At 43.8% G+C, this 19,403-nt stretch overlaps 1 protein-coding gene and 1 pseudogene across 2 annotated transcripts; one reads left to right on the forward strand and one right to left on the reverse strand.

The window, feature by feature from the left end:
• Positions 1-312: 312 nt before the first annotated feature.
• LOC122867440 lies at positions 313-6,730 on the reverse strand (annotated as a pseudogene).
• A 6,022-nt stretch (positions 6,731-12,752) lies between these two features.
• LOC122867418 (chromobox protein homolog 2-like) lies at positions 12,753-18,257 on the forward strand. Of its 2 annotated transcripts, XM_044178196.1 has the most exons (5): positions 12,753-12,873; positions 12,968-13,011; positions 14,158-14,223; positions 14,795-14,864; positions 14,938-18,257. In XM_044178196.1, the coding sequence occupies exons 1-5, from the start codon at positions 12,808-12,810 to the stop codon at positions 16,387-16,389; spliced, it is 1,698 nt and encodes a 565-aa protein (XP_044034131.1). In that variant the 5' UTR covers positions 12,753-12,807; the 3' UTR covers positions 16,390-18,257. The 2 variants fall into 2 exon arrangements, with proteins under 2 accessions (XP_044034131.1, XP_044034132.1); XM_044178197.1 differs by lacking the exon at positions 12,968-13,011 and having other exon boundaries at positions 12,791-12,873.
• Positions 18,258-19,403: the final 1,146 nt, after the last annotated feature.

Consider the following 19,403-nt stretch of genomic DNA (forward strand, 5'->3'; position numbering starts at 1 on the left):
TTTAAAAGAAGGACTGGATCAATGAATGAATAACTCGATAAGAGTCAGATCAGATGTTTCATCCTTGTTATACAGTTTGAACAAAATCACACCTAACAGCCTTTTTACAGCATTTTAATACAGTTTCATGCAGATGAATCCATTTCTAATGTTTGGCTAACACTTTTAAACTTTTTACCGCACAAAGACTTAGGATTTCCAGCTGTACCTGTTGCTGTTTGTTCAGCTGATACAAGACATGACACCTGAGTGTTGGAACTGATTTCATTTGCAAGAAACTCACAGGAGACAAAGTGAAGACATCACATCAGCTTTCTGCTCAGCTTCTCATTTATTGTCACCGTGCAGCAGATAAAGATTCAAGCCTCCACCAAACGTTATGTTGAAACTAGTTAGTTTGACTTTAAAGCTGAGAGTGTGTTTAGCTGCAGCCAGCGGACTGAAGGCAACATCTTAACCAGCAGAGAATCATTTCTCTTTACAGCCAGCAGCTGCTCACACACACAATCAAACTCGGACTTTTATTTTAGATGAAATATTTACTTCAGCTGCTGACGTCCGTCTACCTTCAACTGGCTGTAACTGAACTGCAAAACTGCAAAGATTTCCTGATACTTTACTTTTCCTCTTTAAAATTGTGTTGGCAGGTAATGCAGCGATTTACACACTATCAGACTCTACATATGTGTTTCCATTTAAAGATTATGGGCCCTACTTTCCTGCTGGCACAAGGCAGAAGTCAGCTGGTGGCGCTCTGTATTTGGTCATTTCTCTGCACCAGACAGGTGGTGCAGCTGAGGCTGACCAGGTGGTGCAATTAATATTTCATCTGTCTGCTGCTTTTAAAGATGAGTGGAGCTCATGTGATTGGTCGTTACTGAAGCTCCGCCTGACTCCACCTGCTGATTCCTCCGACTGATATAATCTGTTCAGCGTTTCTTCCGCGCTGCAGCGAGCGGCGACTGCTTGGAGCCACAGATGGTAACAAAAATGACAAATATTAGTTGGTGTTCTTGTGCTGGTGGATTGTGCTTGTGCCCAGTTTCAGGAACATACGGCCCACAGTGAGATTACATGCTTAATGAGAGAAAGAGAAAGAAATCACAAGAGATCAGCTGATATTCTGCTGTATGTTGGTCCTGGAGATTTACTGCACAGGACGGACCTTCATGCTGATGGCCTTCAGGGAGTAGTCATAGCCCTTCCAATGGAACCACTCCATTCCAACAGCAAAGAGAGTCTTGTCAGCCCCCCAACGATAAAGCCCGTTTGGGTTTGCATGGTGACAAGCATTGTACCAGAACGCCCCAAGAATGATCTGGCACAGTTGCCAGGCCAGGAGTCCTGGTCTTTGTCGATGGTGGTGAACTTCTGTCCGTTGTTTGTACTCAAGGAGTCTCCTACAGAAACACACACAGAACCACAGTTAGTACATCTGCATGATCTATAAACATCAGCTGAACCTTAAAGAGCTGCAGACTTCTGTCAGACAGACTGGTGATCCTCGTTACGGTCCAGACACCTGAAGTCTCCAGCTGCTCCATCACGGTTTTACCTCACTGACACTGACTCATCCACAGACACCAGAGGTCGTCGTCATTTAAACCGTCCACACAAAGACTGCCTTGGCAGCATCGTGCACCGTGGCCATGGGTGTGTACATAGTGTGCATTCCTGAGTCTCATCTGAGCAAAACAGGTGAACACTCTGGTGGCAATGACGTCTCATTGAACTCAACTGCCATTTCAGTAAGTAACTAAATAACTGAACAGTTGAAACACAGACTAACTCACCCGCCCCTCCATTGATGAATCCAGATACATGCAGCAGATATCCAGAACTTTCTGAATCGACAGCGAATGAAGAGTACCGAGCAAACACTTTATTCCCCTCGAAGTCCTCCATGTTGACCAGCAGCTCAGATTTTCGGTTGAGTGTCAGGTAGTGGATGTTGTCAAGACCTGAGCGCACAAACACACACACACACACACACACACACACTATATATACACATGTACTAACTGGGCACAGTTTGACATTTTGTACAGACGTGTAGATAATTCATTAAAACATTAAAAAACTGACTTTTAGGAAGATAATTCACTGATCTAAAGACGAGTCATGAAACTTGGTCACAGTCCCATTTCTGGTTTTACGCCACACAGTTTAAATTTACTTACTACGAACAGCGAGTTTCACAAAGTCACATGACTGTTAGTTTTAGTCTCTCACCGAGCCAGTACTCTCCAGACGGGCAGCCGAAACCCTTCTTGTATTGATCCCAGGGCCTGTAGAAGTTCACCGAGCCGTCCATCCTCCTCTGGAACACCTGGTGGTGGGGGGGGTCATTATTGTTTATTGTGAAAGTCCAACAGGAAGTGTTCACACGGAAAATCACTTCAGTTAAAATACTCACCGTCCACCGACCTCCTTCTGACTTCATGTCGCAGTACACCTACACACAAACACATTCATCAGTGAATCGCTGTTCAAACTTGTACATCAGGTTAATACTTATGAGGCTGTGTGTTATTTAATGTATTATTATATTTTATGCAACTCTCAGAGGGCTCGGCTAGAATCACCCAGAGCCAGCTCCCGGGAAAGTACAAGGTGTGTTAAGATCAGATACTCATTTATTGATCCCCCAGAGGGGAAATTCGGCTGCTACAGCAGCACAGAGACAGATATAAGTACAGATAAATAAATAGATAAATATGGAAACTTCAAATAAAACAGATGCATTCTAAGTGAACAAAATAGAAACTAAGAATAGAAGCAATTCAACTCAAAACTCAAACTTACAGGCTTCAGCAGTACACACACGGTACCCACAACTACTGAACACCAACTGTGTGATACCGGCTGCAGTGACAGCGGTGTCAGCAGGTTACAGCACACTTCAGAGTAATAAGGTACCGTCAGCTCTAACAGCGTACACCAGAATATTATATCATCATGTAATTATTCACACTGATTGAGTCTGAATTGTCCTGCGAGGGACGGGCCATGGAATTGGCCAAACACCAATATAAAACTATCACGTTCATTCACGACCTCTGCTGCTGCTGCTGCGACTGCCTGTATCTGTACCAGGCCGGTGTTTCTATCAGAGATTTCACTGTGAGAAGTGCAGCGAGATCACTTCTGGTATGAATATAAATCAAACTGAACTGTCATGGTGACGTCTAGTCTCCTTTGTCACGTGATGTCAGGATCAGACGACATGATATCAACCCGATATTGGTCCGAGCCGACACACGAGGGGCGTCGGGGAGGAAATGAGCATCGAGCAGGACAGCTGCTTGATTTATCCCCTGTGTGACGTGTGAATGTTTGCTGACACTGACCAATAGGAGCACAGAGCGCGGACTGATGTTGGTGCTGTCAGGGCGAACAGTCAGTCCCTGACGCCTCCTCTCTCAAGGGGCTGTGATTGGTTGGGGTTCAAAGGTTGTCACGGCAAGATTTTGTGACTCTGCAGTGTGATCACCTAATCTGACTCAGGAAGAAATACCTTGTAGTCTGATTCCAGCACAAATGGGAACCTGCGTCCCAGAGAGGGGGAAGTGTACCTGGACAGCAGACTTTTCTCCAGCGGGGTAGATGGTGTACTCTCCGCTGGGTCGGCTCTTGTCTTGGAGATAGATGTCACTGCAGTCCACTGGGAGGACGGGCTTCTGGCAGCTGGTCAACAGTGGAGCCAGGAGGAGGACGACGACGGATACCAGCTGGAACAGAGGAGATTTGACTTTTTGAATCGTACACACTGTTTTAACCGATCACGTTTGTATCCAATCACCTATGCCTTGTTTTGAACTGTGAATTACAGGCTGCTAGTACTGTCTTAGTACTGTCTTATCTTATTTCTGCCCATCAGCACAACCCCAGATTCCTATTTAAGACTGTGAATCAGTTAGTTAACCCAGCCTCTCCTTGTGCCCCTGCTGATTGTGATGCTGATTATTAAAAGCTTCTTTTGCACTTTGCTGGAAAGGTGGAGTTAATAAGATCTGATATCACCCCCAATCCTGCCTTTTTAGATGTGGATCACCTGCTCAGGGATTCTTTGAGAAATTTCTCTGCTGTTACTCTGCCTGAACTTGCAGACATCATGTCGCTTATGAGAGTATCCTCCAGCCCTCTGGACAAAATCCCAACTTTTTTCAACAGCTCGCTGTCTACTGGCTGCGTCCCAGATTACTTTAAAACAGCTTGTGTCCAGCCAGTCCTAAAAAAAACACCCACCCTCCTGGAAAACTATCGTCCGATCTCCAAACTGCCTTTTATTTCCAAGATTCTCGGAAAACTTGTATCTAAGCAGCTTCTCGCTGCTGTGGAAAACAATAATACCTTTGAAAATTTCCACTCTGGCTTTCGTCAGCACCACAGCACTGAGACAGCCCTTCTCAAAGTCACTAATGACCTTTTAATAAATGCAGACGCAGGCATGTGTTCAATTCTTGTGCTGCTGGACTTAAGTGCTGCCTTTGACTCTATTGATCATGGCATTCTTTTAGATAGACTGAGGCACTGGGTGGGCGTATCTGGCTCTGCACTAGACTGGTTCGCATCTTACCTGTCCAATAGGAAACTCTGTGTCAGCATTAATAACTTCATGTCATCCTTTTCCCATATCAAGTACGGTGTGCCTCAAGGTTCAATTCTGGGACCAATACTGTTCTCCTTGTACATGCTTCCTTTGGGTGATGTAATCCGCAGACATGGTATTTCTTTTCATTGCTATGCGGATGACACGCAGTTGTACCTCCCTGTCAAGCCCACTGACCTCAGTACGCTGAGCTCTCTGCAGGACTGCCTGTCTGACATAAAACACTGGATGTCGATAAATTTTCTTCAGCTCAACTCAAATAAAACTGAAATCCTCGTTATTGGGCCCCAACACATCACTAAACAAATACTGCCATCTGCTGGTAACCTGTCACAACATGTCAAGCCTGTTGCAAGAAATCTTGGTGTCCTGTTTGATAGCAATTTATGTTTTGAGCAACATATCACTAGGCTTCAATCATGTTTTTATCACCTCAGAAATGTTGCAAAAATACGATCTATTTTAAATGCAGAAACTGTTGTACGTGCTTTAATCTCCTTACGCCTTGATTATTGTAACAGTCTGTTCACTCGTCTTAATCAAAAAACTGTGAAACGACTGCAGACTGTACAGAACTCAGCTGCTAGGCTCTTAACCAGGACCAAGAAATATGACCACATAACACCTGTTTCAGCTTCTTTACATCCCTGTTTGTTTTAGGATTGATTTTAAGATCTTATTGATTACTTTTAAGGCTCTTCATGGCCTGGCTCCAGACTATATTTTAGACCTTGTAATCCCTTATGAACCTTCATGTAGTCTGAGATCTTCGGGCAGGGGTCTCCTGTCTGTTCCTGAGTCCAGGATAGAAACTAAGGGGGGCAGAGCTTTTGCCATCAGGGCCCCGAGGCTCTGGAACAACCTGCCCGAAGACATCAGGCTGTCTGAGTCAGTGTCTTCGTTTAAGTCTCTTCTCAAAACACATTTTTATCGGAAAGCAGATCCTGATTTTACCTGAACTGGCTGTTTATTTTATTGCTTTTGTGTATTTTATTTCTTTATATTTCATCATTCACACTGGTGTTTTATTTCTCTTGTTGTGAAGCACTTTGTACTTTGTTTTTATAAGTGCTCTATAAATAAAGTTTTATTATTATTATTAGTATTAACCGTTTGGCCTCCAGTTTCATGGCTGTGGGCAAAGTCAGCTCTGAGAGACAGAAAAGCTGGAGCTGACTGACAGTAATTATCTGTAACCATCTACGCTACTGATATCACAAACCTCTAAGCTGTTCTGTGAAATATCAGTTCACAAACTTACCTTCATTGTCAGATTTCTGCTGAAACTGCTGATGGATAAAATCTGTCTGATGTTCTGAAAATACAGCAAGAAGAAATGTAACAATTGTTCAGTAAACTCACATGAACGGATTATTATGTGAATGCAGAATAAGCACAGTTGAAATTTGGTGTCCAGGTTCACTCCCCACAAAAATACAGGAAGCTCAGCACAATAGAGGTGGAGTGACAGGAATAACTTCCCCCACAATACTGCATTAGATACTAATCTTGACAATTCTTCTATTAAATAGAATTTACTAGAGTTCAAGGTCTTTCTGTGATATTATTAAATCATTATTTTGTGATTCTTGTCCAAAGATATTAGAATATTAGAATCACCTCTCAGTAATAATCAAACACAATTCAACAGTATCACAAACTACAGCCTCCAAAATGACCATAAAGTTGAATGAACAAAAGTTAAAGTTACCAAAACTGAATCACCTCTAATCTAATGTAGCCTGTTGGCAGGACTACAAGTCAGAGTGGTAGTAAGAAGCACGAATATTGTCTTATAGACTCAATTCAGGCGGAAAAAATATCGTCACACACGTATATGTACTTATTCATATTATAAATAAGTTCATAAAACGGTCGCATTTTGTTTTGCAGTTGACATGCAATTTTTAATATTATTGCAATTTAATACAATGAAACAAAATGTTCAAACTTTAGCTCAACGTTTTTCTAATTCAGACATTTTGGGTTAAAAAAATCACCAAAGCCTCTGAGAGAATAATATTACACACAGGTGAATTATCAGACATGCTTACCTGTGTGAACTCACCTGAACTGAAGAGACTTTGTGGCTTCACCTTCAGAGGAAACAAACTGCTGCTTCTCTTTATATCTACAGACGGTGTCGTCACCCAGTCGCACCTCTTAGAAAAACCAATGATCGTGTCTGGGTGTTTGTCTTTCATCCAAAGACTCAAGGGATTCCTGTTCTTCTCCAAACAGGAATAATTAATTTCTTTCTTTCAGATTATTAAACAGTGTTTATGTTTCTGCCAGTGGTCCTGTAGTACATGATGACTGTGAATTAAAGAAAACATTTCAGAAGATTTCTAACTTGTACCTGTAAAAACTACATCAGGTGGCATTAGGACCCCAGACGTTGCCCCAGCAGTTTGGAAGCAGCAGCCTCCCTTTCAGCTCGCCGGCGACACACAAAGCAAAGTTCTCTGAGAAATATTTGGGTCTGGTCGGTAAACTACTGCAGCTGCTGAGCTAAACGCTTATATGCTCGCAGGCGGGAACATGTTAGCACTAGTTAGTCACAATATATAGATCATTTACACGTAGATGCTGCATCCGGCTTGTGAGGTGTGTCTCTGCTGCCGCCATCTTGCAGCAGGTTCTGACCAGTTCACATAGAAAATGCCAGATGTTTGTGCTGCTTTTGAAAGTTCAAATGCCTACAAGCCGGGGCTGCAGAAGTCAAAAAACATGATCCTCACCGTGCTTGCCGGCTTGTCCAGGTGGGTGTAGATGCAGTTCAGCAGGAAGATGATGGCGTCCTCAACTCCCAGCCGGGGCTGGTAGGCGAACTGAAGGGAGTCCAGGAGGGGTTTGACCATGGGTCGCAGCTGTTCCAGCACCAGTCTCTCCAGGGTCTTCATTATGTGGGAGGTCAGTGCCACCGGTCTGTAGTCCTTGGAGCCACTGGGACGCAGCATCTTCAGCACTGGAACGAGGCAAGATGTCTTCTACAGAACAGGGACCCTTTGAAGACTCAGCTTGCAGCCTTGTTTGAGTGGAGTTTCATCAGCTGTCCTCTCACCTGGTCACAGCAGAGGTTACAGGCGGGGAAGGGGGGGAGTCGTCAGTCTGGAGAGGGCCATTAGCCTGAGAGCCAATTGAGGGGGGAGTAGGACTCTCCCAGGAAGATGGAGGTAGGGGGGAGTAGGACTCAACACCCTGTACAACATTCAATAGTGTTATTAATGTTGTACAGTCTGCAGCAGAGAGTGACTGACTGTCGGTTTTAAGACAAAAAGAAGAAAAATCTATCTACCAGCTACAGAGACGGAGGATCCACAGCATCATTCAGACTTTCTGGGCAGACATGTTGTTTTTTAAAGCTCCGTAGAGCTGCAGAGGTGGTGATACTTGTGGGTTCAGAACTTAATGTAACGTTTAAACAGTCAGTGGTTCAGAACAACCAGAGACACTTTCACTTTACTCCATTTCATCCAGCGGCTGCTCAGTTTTCTCTGCTACTAAAATCTAGAATAGAATTTAAAATCCTTCTCCTCACCTACAAAGCTCTTAATGGTCTGGCACCATCATATCTTAAAGAGCTCATAATACCTTATTACCTGACTAGAGACTAGAGACACTGCGCTCCCAGGATGCAGGGTTACTTGTGGTTCCTAGAGTCTCCAAAAGTAGACTGGGAGCCAGAGCCTTCAGTTATCAAGCTCCTCTCCTGTGGAATCAGGTCCCAGTTTGGGTTCGAGAGGCAGACACCATCTCCACATTTAAGAGTAGACTTAAGACTTTCCTCTTTGATAAAGCTTATAGTTAGGGCTGGCTCAGGTGAGCCCTGAACCATCCCTTAGTTATGCTGCTATAGGCCTAGACTGCCGGGAGACTTCCCATGATGCACCTCTTTCCTCTCTCCTCCTCTCCCTCTCCATCTGTGTGCATTTTTATCCCATTACTGCATGTTACCAACTCAACATCTTCTCTCTCCCGTAGTTCTGTGCTTTCTCGTCTCTCTCCTCTCTCTTTCTGTCACTTTCAGCAGGTATTTCTGCCTCCAGAGCTGCAGAGTCTGGATCTGTGGTTGTGGGCCACCTGCTGCCCCCGTGTTCCTGCAGAGTCTGGATCTGTGGTTGTGGGCCACCTGTTGCCCCCGTGTTCCTGCAGAGTCTGGATCTGTGGTTGTGGGCCTCCTGCTGCCCCCGTGTTCCTGCAGAGTCTGGATCTGTGGTTGTGGGCCACCTGCTGCCCCCGTGTTCCTGCAGAGTCTGGATCTGTGGTTGTGGGCCGCCTGCTGCCCCCGTGTTCCTGCAGAGTCTGGATCTGTGGTTGTGGGCCACCTGCTGCCCCCGTGTTCCTGCAGAGTCTGGATCTGTGGTTGTGGGCCGCCTGCTGCCCCCGTGTTCCTGCGCGACAACTGCTGCTACAGTTGTTGTTATTGGCTCTGTTACTAATACTGACATTTTTCCTATAGCTGTCATTCCTATTATTATTAATGTATTAATAATATTATCACTACCATTACATTATTACTATTTTAAAAATTGTACATGGTGTTTGCATTGTGCCCCCCCCCCACAAAACCCCTCTCTCTCACACGGAAGCGGCGGCCCAACATTGAGTCTGGTTCTGCTCGAGGTTTCTGCCTCTTAAAGGAAGTTTTTTCTTGCCAATGTCGCCAAGTTCTTGCTCATGGTGGGATTTGCTGGGTCTCTGTAAATAATATTCTAAAGAGTACGGTCTAGACCTGCTCTATAGTAAAAGTGCAATGAGAGAGTCTGGAGAGGGCCGTTAACCTGACAGCCAGTTTAAACAACGTTAACGTTTAAACAGTCAGTGGTTCAGAACAACCAGAGACACTTTACACCATTTCATCCAGCAGTTGCTCAGTTTTCTCTGCTACTAACCTACAAAAAGTAATAAAAGAAGAGTTAACTGATGGAACAAATTTGCTTTGTGCTTTAAAGTATTTATTCAATTCACAATCATCACATACTGCAAAAAACAAAACAAGTTGAGTGTTACAGGAGAAATGAGTCACGGAAGAGGAGCAGGAACTACTTCAGGAGTTGGACTGAAAGTTAAACACCGATAAGACCACAGTGCATATCAATGTCAATAAAAGGCTGTAAAATAATATTCAGCTGAGTTGATTTTGGCAGGTTTGACGTGTGATTCTTACTTTTTCTCACCCACCTTCCTGTTCGTTTCTTCTTCTGATGCGAAGTGCAGCCCTGTGGCGTTGACGATGCCAACAGATTTCCCACACATGCTTTATTGTAATAAATGAAACTAAGAAATGTGTATTTAGTGATGCAGGAGCAGCACAGTGATCCTTCTGTTACACCCCACCCTTAGGCGCCCATAATTAATAAAATTTAAAATAATGAAGTAGCTTCGCTTGCTGATTAATTTGACAGGGAAATGTGCAGCACTCCCCTCAGCCTGTGGCCTTCAAAAAAGCAAATGGTAAGGGTTTTATATTTTATAGTAGTCCTATGTCCATCTTTTAAAGTGAGCCTTACCAAGAACGCACCTTGCTAAGTGAATCATGAACACAGTACAACATCGACATGGCTGAAAAGCCATCTCTGTTGCTTGATGAACACCTCAGTGACCTATCAACTAATACTATTTATGCATTCTGGGAACGCAGTGTTTATCGGGTAATAAGGTATTATGAGATCTTTAAGATATGATGGTGCCTGACCATTAAGAGCTTTGTAGGTGAGGAGTAGGATTTTAAATTCTATTCTGGATTTTACAGGGAGCCAGTGCAGAGAAGCTAATATTGGAGAGATATGATCTCTTTTCCTGGTTCTTGTCAGTACACATGCTGTAGCATTCTGGATCAACTGGAGAGTCTTAAGGGACTTATTCAGGCAGGCCGACAATAAGGAATTGCAATAATCCAACCTAGAAGTAACAAATGCATGCACTAGTTTTTCGGCATCATTTTGAGACAGGATGTGCTTGATTTTTGCAATGTTACGTAGGTGAAAGAAGGCAGTCCTTGAAGTTTGTTTCATGTGGGAGTTAAAGGATAAGTCCTGATCCAAGATAACTCCAAGGTTCCTTACGGTGCTGCTGGAGGCCAGGGCAATGCCATCTAGAGAAACTATATAGCGATGAAGGTTGGGGTAATAGCACCAGAGAGAGGGTGACCTTCTCAACGGGACTATTTCATCGGCGGAGTGAGGATAAAATGGTCAGGTCACTTAAAGGAAGCAGTTTTACAGAATTGCATTCGACATCATGCTGCTCTCATGGTCAACAGGTCAACAGGCACCGCCATCAACCAACAGCAGCCGTCATGCTTTATGCTAAATAAATGTCTGACAAGACGCCGTGCATCAACCTGTCAAAATCTACTGAATTAAAAAATATATTTTTAAATCTTACATTAATCTACAGTTGTATTTGCGGACTTTACTGCGAATACAATTAATGCCATATGAACCACTCTCCATTATTGGTGCAAGAATGAGCTCAGTTTTTTATTTTGAATTGTATGAGTGCTGGTGAGATGCCTGTCGTCAAGAGTTGTATCACCCTATATTTTCTGTTGACAGGTTAGAAAGACTTGAGGATGTTGCTGAGACCTCTGATTTACAGTCTGAGTCTGATTTAAACTCTTAATGAAGGCGTGTTTACTACAAATGTGTGTTTTGTGTGTTAATGTCATGCAAGGATTATGCCCACTTTATAGACTGAAGGAATGTTCTTGCCACACTGTGGCAGTACAGTATCAAAGGGTTGCCATGTTGTCCTTATTAAACAAATAATAATAATAATAGTTTTATATAGTTATAGTTATATATACAGTGGTGTGCAAAAGTGTTTGCCCCCTTCCTGATTTCTTATTTTTTTGCATGTTTGTCACACTTAAATGTTTCAGATCATCAAACAAATTTAAATATTAGTCAGAGATAACACAAGTAAACACAAAATGAAGACTTTGGAGCGGCCTAGTCAAAGTCCTGACCTGAATCCTATTGAGATGCTGTGGCATGACCTTAAAAAGGCAGTTCATGCTCGAAAACCCTCCAACGTGGCTGAATTACAACAATTCTGCAAAGATGAGTGGGCCAAACTTCCTCCACAGCGCTGTAAAAGACTCACTGCAAGTTATCGCAAATGCTTGGTTGCAGTTGTTGTTGCTAAGGGTGGAGCAACCAGTTATTAGGTTTAGGGGGCAATCACTTTTTCACACAGGGCCATGTAGGTTTGGATTTAGTTTTCCCTTAATAATAACAACCTTCATTTACAAACTGCATTTTGTGTTTACTTGTGTTATCTTTGACTAATATTTAAATTTGTTTGATGATCTGAAACATTTAAGTGACAAACATGCAAAAAAATAAGAAATCAGGAAGGGGGCAAACACTTTTGCACACCACTGTATATATATAGTTAAACTATATTGTGTATATACAGTAGTTTATAGTTTTATTCCCTACTTCTCTGCTCCAGGCAAAGTAAGGAGGGCCCCCTCTTGTCTCGAGCCGTCCCTGAGTGTGGGAAATGTGGATGCAATTAAGAGACGGGGGATTTTTTTGGGTTGGATTCTTTCAAAATCTAGCTTTCTCTTGCTAGCTTCTCCAACGTTAGCTACCCTAGCTTTAACGAACATAAACACAATGGATTAATTTAGGCCTAATACTAACATATCTCTATTTGACTAATCAAACACATGCCTTGGTTGATATTTTTGTGTACTGCAACTATACTATGAACTATACTACAAATGAACTTTAATATACGTGTTGGTTTACGACACACTTCTAGCCCGCTTGAAAGTATACTCTCAGTAAACTTGTATGTACAGTTTACTTTATAGCAAACATCATATTTTATAAACTCTTCGTATGTTTTACGTGTAAAAATCTTAATTTGTAAAGTAACTAAAGCTGTCAGATAAATGTAGTGAAGTAAAAAGAACAATATGTAGTAGAAGTAGCATGAAAGGTGAATGTACTTTCAGAAAGCCTTAATAAATCACCTCTCTGATTATTCAAATGTCTTATAATACATGAGTGGACACAGTGGAGCATAGCAGCATTATTATTAATATTCAATATTTATTAGCATTTCAAGTATTGTGTTTGTTATTGATATTGTTACTGAATGTTATACAGAGTTTATGGATCTACGGTGGCCGTGCGCGGTCAAAAGCGCGCTGGTTCGGAGGGGCTGCCGCGGTAGTAATGGAGGGGGTCACAGTCGGCCAGGTATTTGATGCGGAATGCATCCTCAGCAAACGGCCGAGAAAGGTAAGAAAACGCCGCTAACGGCTCCGCGGGGACGCTGCTTCTCACCGGACGTGTTTCTTCATGTGTCTCTGACATTTTCTGTCCTCCTTCACAGGGCAAGTTTGAGTATTTGGTGAAGTGGAGAGGGTGGTCGTCTAAGTAAGTAGCTAGCTAGCATCCTGCGCTAGCCGCCGCGGCTAACGACACATACAGCAGCTAACACAATGCCCGGCGGTGCCGCGGTGTTTACGCTCCTGCTGCGGGGTTTTAACTCGCTACAGGAGGGGGAAACGGCGGCTTTCCCCTTTTAACACACTGACTGATGAACACACGGCGCAGCAGCAGCCATTTCTGCTCTCGTTTCTCGGCTTTTCTGTGCCGTTTTCACGCCGAGCAGCAGCTGATGCTAGTGCCAAGGAGCTGCAGGCTCCACTGGGTCACCTGCGTCCACGTAAACTGAGCCAGAACCGGCCCAGGAAATCCCCATCACAGCCTCAGAGAACAGGGGGACGTCTCCGGGTGTCTTGTTTTGTCCAAAAAAAAACAAAATATTCCGTTTACAGCAATAGAAAACAGAGAAAAGCATAAAATCCTCACATTGGATTCGGGATTTGTGCTTTAAAAATGTCGGGTCCATCACTGTTTACACATACATGCTGTTAGACCAAACTTCACTTTAAAGCTGCACTAGTGAATATATTTGATATTAAAAAGGATCAAACGACGTGAACTGTGAAAGGTGTTGCTTGTAGTGACGAACCTGCAGAAACGGTGCAGTTCCCCGTCGGCTCTTTTAGTCTGTTTTAGGTCATTGTTTCGGTTTTCTGGCCCTCAAACTGTCCAGCAGCTGTTTTCAGAGAAGAAGAAGCGGTAAAAAGCGTCTGAACGCTACCTGCCCAGCAGCAAACAGCAGTCAGAGAGCAGCTGCTGAACATAGCGGAGCATCTAGCAGCTAAAGAGCCAGATGTTTCACTCAGCAGCTGCTGGAGACCAAACACAGAGCTGAGCGGAGAGAAGATGTTTCTGCACGCTGGATCAAACACAGGCTGGCGGAGAACTCGCCTCGGCGTCCATCAGATGAAACTGGCCTCCTGATGAAGCGTCGTGTCGCTGCTGGAGGCGGGAACTTTATAAGACGACGTCAGTGTTGTGCTCTCGAGCTTGTTGCTGCCAAATGTCGAAGCAGGTTGAACTCGACCTGAAGCTGCTAAACTAAAACTATAAAACACACGAGACGATTTTATTAAAGTTGACCGTATTTCTGTAAAACTTCCCGTTAAAACAGTTTTTTTCTGATATTTTCAGGCACAACAGTTGGGAGCCAGAAGAAAACATTTTGGACCCGAGGCTGCTGGCGGCGTTCCACAAGAGGTGCGTGGTCGCAGTTTGTTAGCGGTCGCTAACAAGAGTCAGTCGTACGTTACGTTTATGGGACATTTTTCATGTAGAACCGAATGTTGATAAAGATGAAAGCAATTTAAAAAAAAACAAAAAAAAAACAAATATCACATTTCTTGTAAACGATAAAAGAAACAAAAACAGTTATTTTCATTTGGATTAATCTGTAGATTATTTTAGCAGCTAATCTCTAAGAAAACTGTGCAAATGATGATTTCTCAATGTGACGTCTTCAGATTATTCTGAACGTCGAGTTTTGTTTGGTTTGACAAAAACTTCTTAGCACAGAGTCGACTCACTGGACATTTTCCAGAGCTTTCAGCCACATCTCATGGCCTTCACTAAGTAGCCTGAAAACAGGACGATTTTAGCAGGGAAAGGTATTAAATGTCCAGCCAGACTCTGCGGACGATGTGATGATTTCTACGTTCGTTACTGAACAGAACGTCCAGACGGTTTAAAGTTTGTTTATTTTGAAACGTCTGCAGAGCAAAGAAGAAGATCTGCATGTTTCATGTGAGTGATTGCGTTAATATGCTTTCAGAGAACAAGAGAGGGAGCTTCTGTTCCAGAAGAAAGGAAAGAGGCCACGAGGACGTCCGCGCAAGATTCTGGTAATTCCTCTCGCCTGCAGCATTTCCGCAGTAACACCTCACCAGTTTCACTCATATCATTCTGCCTTTCTAGCCGCCTGCACCAGCTGCTCTTAAAGACAGCCGCTCCTCGTCCTCTTCTTCCTCTGGTCTTTCATCGTCGGCCTCCTCCTCTTCCTCAGAGGATGAAGATCACACGAAGAAGGCGAAGCCCGGCCCTCGTGTCCACCCGGCCCCCCAGAAGAGGCCTCAGATCATGCTGGCCAAAGCCGATCCTCCCCGCAAGAAGAAGCGCGGGAGGAAGCCGCTCCACCCTGACCTGAGGGCTTTAAGACAAGCGAAGAGCAGACCTCCTCCTCCTCCTCCGCCGCCACCTCCACCTGCTCCTCCACGTCACCAGCAGGTGCTCAAAGCGCCCAGGGAGGAGCCTCGACCTGGGGTGAAGAAACCTCTGCAGCCGGCCAGCTTCACCTACACCGGGCTGAGCAGGAGCTCCAGAGAGGAGGCTGCCTCCGCCTCCCAGACCTCCGCCAGCTCCTTTGCCCAGACAGCCGCCTCCAGATCCGGATCCCTCAGCTGCATTTGGACCAGTCGCTCCATGTCTCCGTCCTCCGGCTCCTCCTCTTACAACAAAAGCAGCCCGTCCCCACAAAGTAAGAACTCTCTGTCCGAGCTGAAGCGCTCCATCTCAGAAACAGGCGGCAGCAGAGGAGACGGGTTCAAGGTGTCGACTCTGAAACAAGGCGGAGGTTCGGGGTCGTTGGGTTTGCACAGCAGCTTCGCGGGAGGCCAGATGGTCCAGCGCTCCCCGCTGGGCCAGAGGAGGCAGGAGGGCGTTGGAGGTCAGACCGGGTTGGTTCAACACAAGCAGCAGAACTCCGGCCTTTCCAAACAGCCGTCCTCGCTAACGCCTCGAGACCGAGCCAACCAGGCGCTCAGCCTCCGAGCCCTCAACCTGCAGAGCGTCAGCAAGCCGCCGGCCGGCAGCAGCCTTCAAGGACACAACGCGAGCGGCACCGGAGCTGCAGCGTCCAGGTCGAGCTTACGGAGCGGCACCGGCGGGATTGTTGTAAAAGGAGGAGTGAGTATGAAAGAGACTCGAACATCAGCTGGTGGGCAGCGCTCTGCGCTGGCAGCAGGCGGAGGTGCCGAGCAGGGGAGGTTGCGACAGGACAGGGGGAAGGAGGTGTTGGCGGAGACTAAGAAGCTGGCAGGAAGCAGCTCCGGCCGAGGGAACGGCAGCGGGAGGCACGAGGAGAGGAAGCACGGGCTCAGCTCCCAGAACCGGAGTCTGAATGAGCTCAGCACCGGCGACTCTGACGAGACCAGCAGCAGCGAATCGGAGCACGACGCCTCCCTGTTTCCAAACAACAGCCGGCCCAGCCTCGGCAACGACGCCACGGAGTCTGACACGGAAACGGACTGGCGGCCGGCGCGGAGCCTCCTGGAGCACGTGTTCGTCACCGACGTCACGGCCAACTTCATCACGGTGACGGTGAAGGAGTCGCCGACCAGCGTGGGATTCTTCAATTCGCGGAATCACTGAAGGACGTCCGCGATGGTGCCTCAGTCTGCAGAGCTGAGCTGGACCAAACTGTCTTACAACGCTTCCTACAGCAGCTCTCAGGGTTCCTGCACCGCTCTGGAAATGTATCTACAGATTTCAGTCTTTCGGCTCTTTATACGCTTAAAAATGCACAAGTTCGGGAAACTTATCGTGTTGTCCAAACAGACGACGCAGCGTCTGAGGTTTCAGTAATCCCGTGATGTTACATAAGTAGTAGAAGACAAACACACAGTGGAAACATCATGCTGAATATGAAATCCCTTTGGTCATATATTTGTTGAAACAATGTAGGAACCCTGGTGTTTAGACCCCTTCTACACCTGATATTAAGATGCAGTCTGTGGCCGGAGAAGGAAAAATGAAAGTTCAAGGTGTGAAGGCTCACAGCGTTGGATTTGGATTATACTCGAATATCCGTTAACTGAAAATGCAGTCCTGGAAGTGTCGTGTTATTCATCCATGCATCATCCTGCAGTCGCAGTTTTTGGGCCTGATATAGTTAACGTCTGGGTGTGGAGGTCAAGGTGCTGGATGGATGTGGAAGAATTTGTCCTCAAACACCGGCGTCCCAGTTTCACGTCAGCTCCGTCAAATCGTACCACCTTCTTCTTGAGATCTCTGCTGCTTCCATCTCAGTACGTGTGGAGGTGGATGTATGTTGGTTTGTGGTGCAAGTAAAGTCCCAGTTGCTCAGAATAATCCACAGACTTGTTTAAGGACTGTCTGCCGCTGAGAGCTCTTCTGCCACCTCAATATATAACTTTTTGAATGGAGTTTGGTTTGTGGTGGAACTTGTTAAACTGAAAACTCAGCAGCAGAATCTTTTTTCCAGAAATACGTTCCGGTTTCTCAGAAAAACCGCAGACCTCACCGAGGAGAGTAGGGTGGCATTAAATTGTAACTTTTTTGAATGGAGTTTGGTTGGACGTTGGTTTGTTGAAGGTTCATTCTTTCCCTTGAATACAGTACATTGACAACTTAATTTTCACTCAAAGTCCACTTACTAGCCCTTTTTTTTTTTTTTTAGAGCTTTCAACCACATGTTATGGTCTTCATCACCGAGTAGTGTTTGCTCAGATGTCATCACGTGCATAGATCATGGGACATACAGGTGGGTGTATAACCTGCTATCATGTAACTGCTCCATCCACTGATGAAGTGATCTTTAACACCACTAGTTCTTCCCTCAGTTTGCGTGTTATTAGAAGGTGTAAAGGCGGGGTTTAAAACTACAGATGGATGTACGACACCACCTCTCCAGTGCCTCAGGTTCTTCCCAGAGACCACCGAGCCCACTGCCACCGTTCAGCTGCGTGTGATGATTAGTTTGAGTAGGACATTTTGTGCTCGTCGGACCTGTATCCAAACTAAATATGTGGCTTTATCCAGGGCAGCATGTTTAACAAAATATTCAAAACAAAAAAAAAAAAAAAAAAGTGAAGTCCGTCTGTGATCATTTTCATCCATACACAAATCCCATCTGGGTTTAGTTCCCTTTGGACCAAAGGTGTTATGAATGTGAATTATCTCGTTTTTAATTTAAATTTGTGTTACTGACAGTATTTCTTGCACTACACAGTATAAATGTAAGCTGATTTCTTCTCATCTCAAAAGAGGCATTCCATTGTCACTGATATTTACCAATTTTATACCATTTTAATACATTTGCCGTCACAATGTCTTTTGGAGTTGAAATATGTGTTAATTTATATTTGTAAATATGTTTTTTTCATGTGATATCTGATATCTATCTGGTGCTCATATTGGCTTACTAGCTTCAGATACTTGTGCCTCTCCGCCATTTTGAAGGTATTTGAAATAAACCAGAAGTACCTAAAGAATGAAAACGTGCAGGTGTGGAGTCACTTCATCACACAGGTGTGCCTGCTGTTCACATCCTCAGCAGCAGGCGTCGCTGTTGGGCAGCAAATGCAGCTTCTGCGTTTCTGGAACAATCAGATCCGCCTCCACTTGTGACATCCAGCAGATATTTAGGTTTTGTTCTTTATTCTTTTAGTGAATCAACCTGAATAATACGCAGGCAGTTTCATACTTAATACTAATTCTGTTTATTAATGTTGTTGATGGGCAAACAGATCAATAATCTCAGTGAAAGAACAAATTAAGAGAACAGGTTGATGAACCGAACAAACAGATTAGTAGAACTGAGCGAATGAGCTTGGATTAATAAATCCGTCATGACAGAAAGTAAAAATAAATAATTAAAAATTGTGATGTGTAATGTAAAGTTGGCCAGGAGAATAATTCAGTGAGAAGATAAAATGAGCAAACGATTAATAAACGTAAATAAATTGTTAAACCTTGTTAATTATGAATTAATGTATTAATAGTAATAATAGTTTCCTGTGCAAACAGATTAAACCATGCAAGGGATGGGACAGATTAATGAACAGTGATCGGATTAATAAATCTGTCTTCATTCAAAGAAAATGCAAAAACTAACAAAACAAAAAATATTTCTTCATATAAAATTGTCCAGTTATTTTATTAAAGTGCAGCGTGAAGTGTTCCCACCTCGTTCCATTAGTGCAGGAAATGGTGACTGTTACTATTATCACTTTTATCACTATTATTATCATTAGTTACTATTATTACTATTATCATTAGTTACTATTATTACTATTATCATTAGTTACTATTATCATTAGTTACTATTATCACTTTTATCATTAGTTACTATTATCATTAGTTATTATCACTATTATCATTAGTTACTATTATCACTATTATCATTAGTTACTATTATCACTATTATCATTAGTTACTATTATCATTAGTTATTATCACTATTATCATTAGTTACTATTATTACTTTTATCATTAGTTACTATTATCACTATTATCATTAGTTACTATTATCATTAGTTATTATCACTATTATCATTAGTTACTATTATTACTTTTATCATTAGTTACTATTATTACTATTATCATTAGTTACTATTATCACTATTATCACTAGTTATTATTAT

This window comes from Siniperca chuatsi, linkage group LG20, assembly GCF_020085105.1.
Source record: "Siniperca chuatsi isolate FFG_IHB_CAS linkage group LG20, ASM2008510v1, whole genome shotgun sequence".
NCBI classification, from domain to species: Eukaryota; Metazoa; Chordata; class Actinopteri; order Centrarchiformes; family Sinipercidae; genus Siniperca; species Siniperca chuatsi.

Coding starts and splice junctions, on each gene's coding strand:
- LOC122867418 (XM_044178196.1), top strand. CDS start 12,808: ATGGAGGGGGTCACAGTCGGCCAGGTATTTGATGCGGAATGCATCCTC. Junction 13,012..14,157: donor TGGAGAGGGTGGTCGTCTAA/GTAAGTAGCTAG, acceptor TGATATTTTCAG/GCACAACAGTTGGGAGCCAG. Junction 14,224..14,794: donor CTGGCGGCGTTCCACAAGAG/GTGCGTGGTCGC, acceptor ATATGCTTTCAG/AGAACAAGAGAGGGAGCTTC.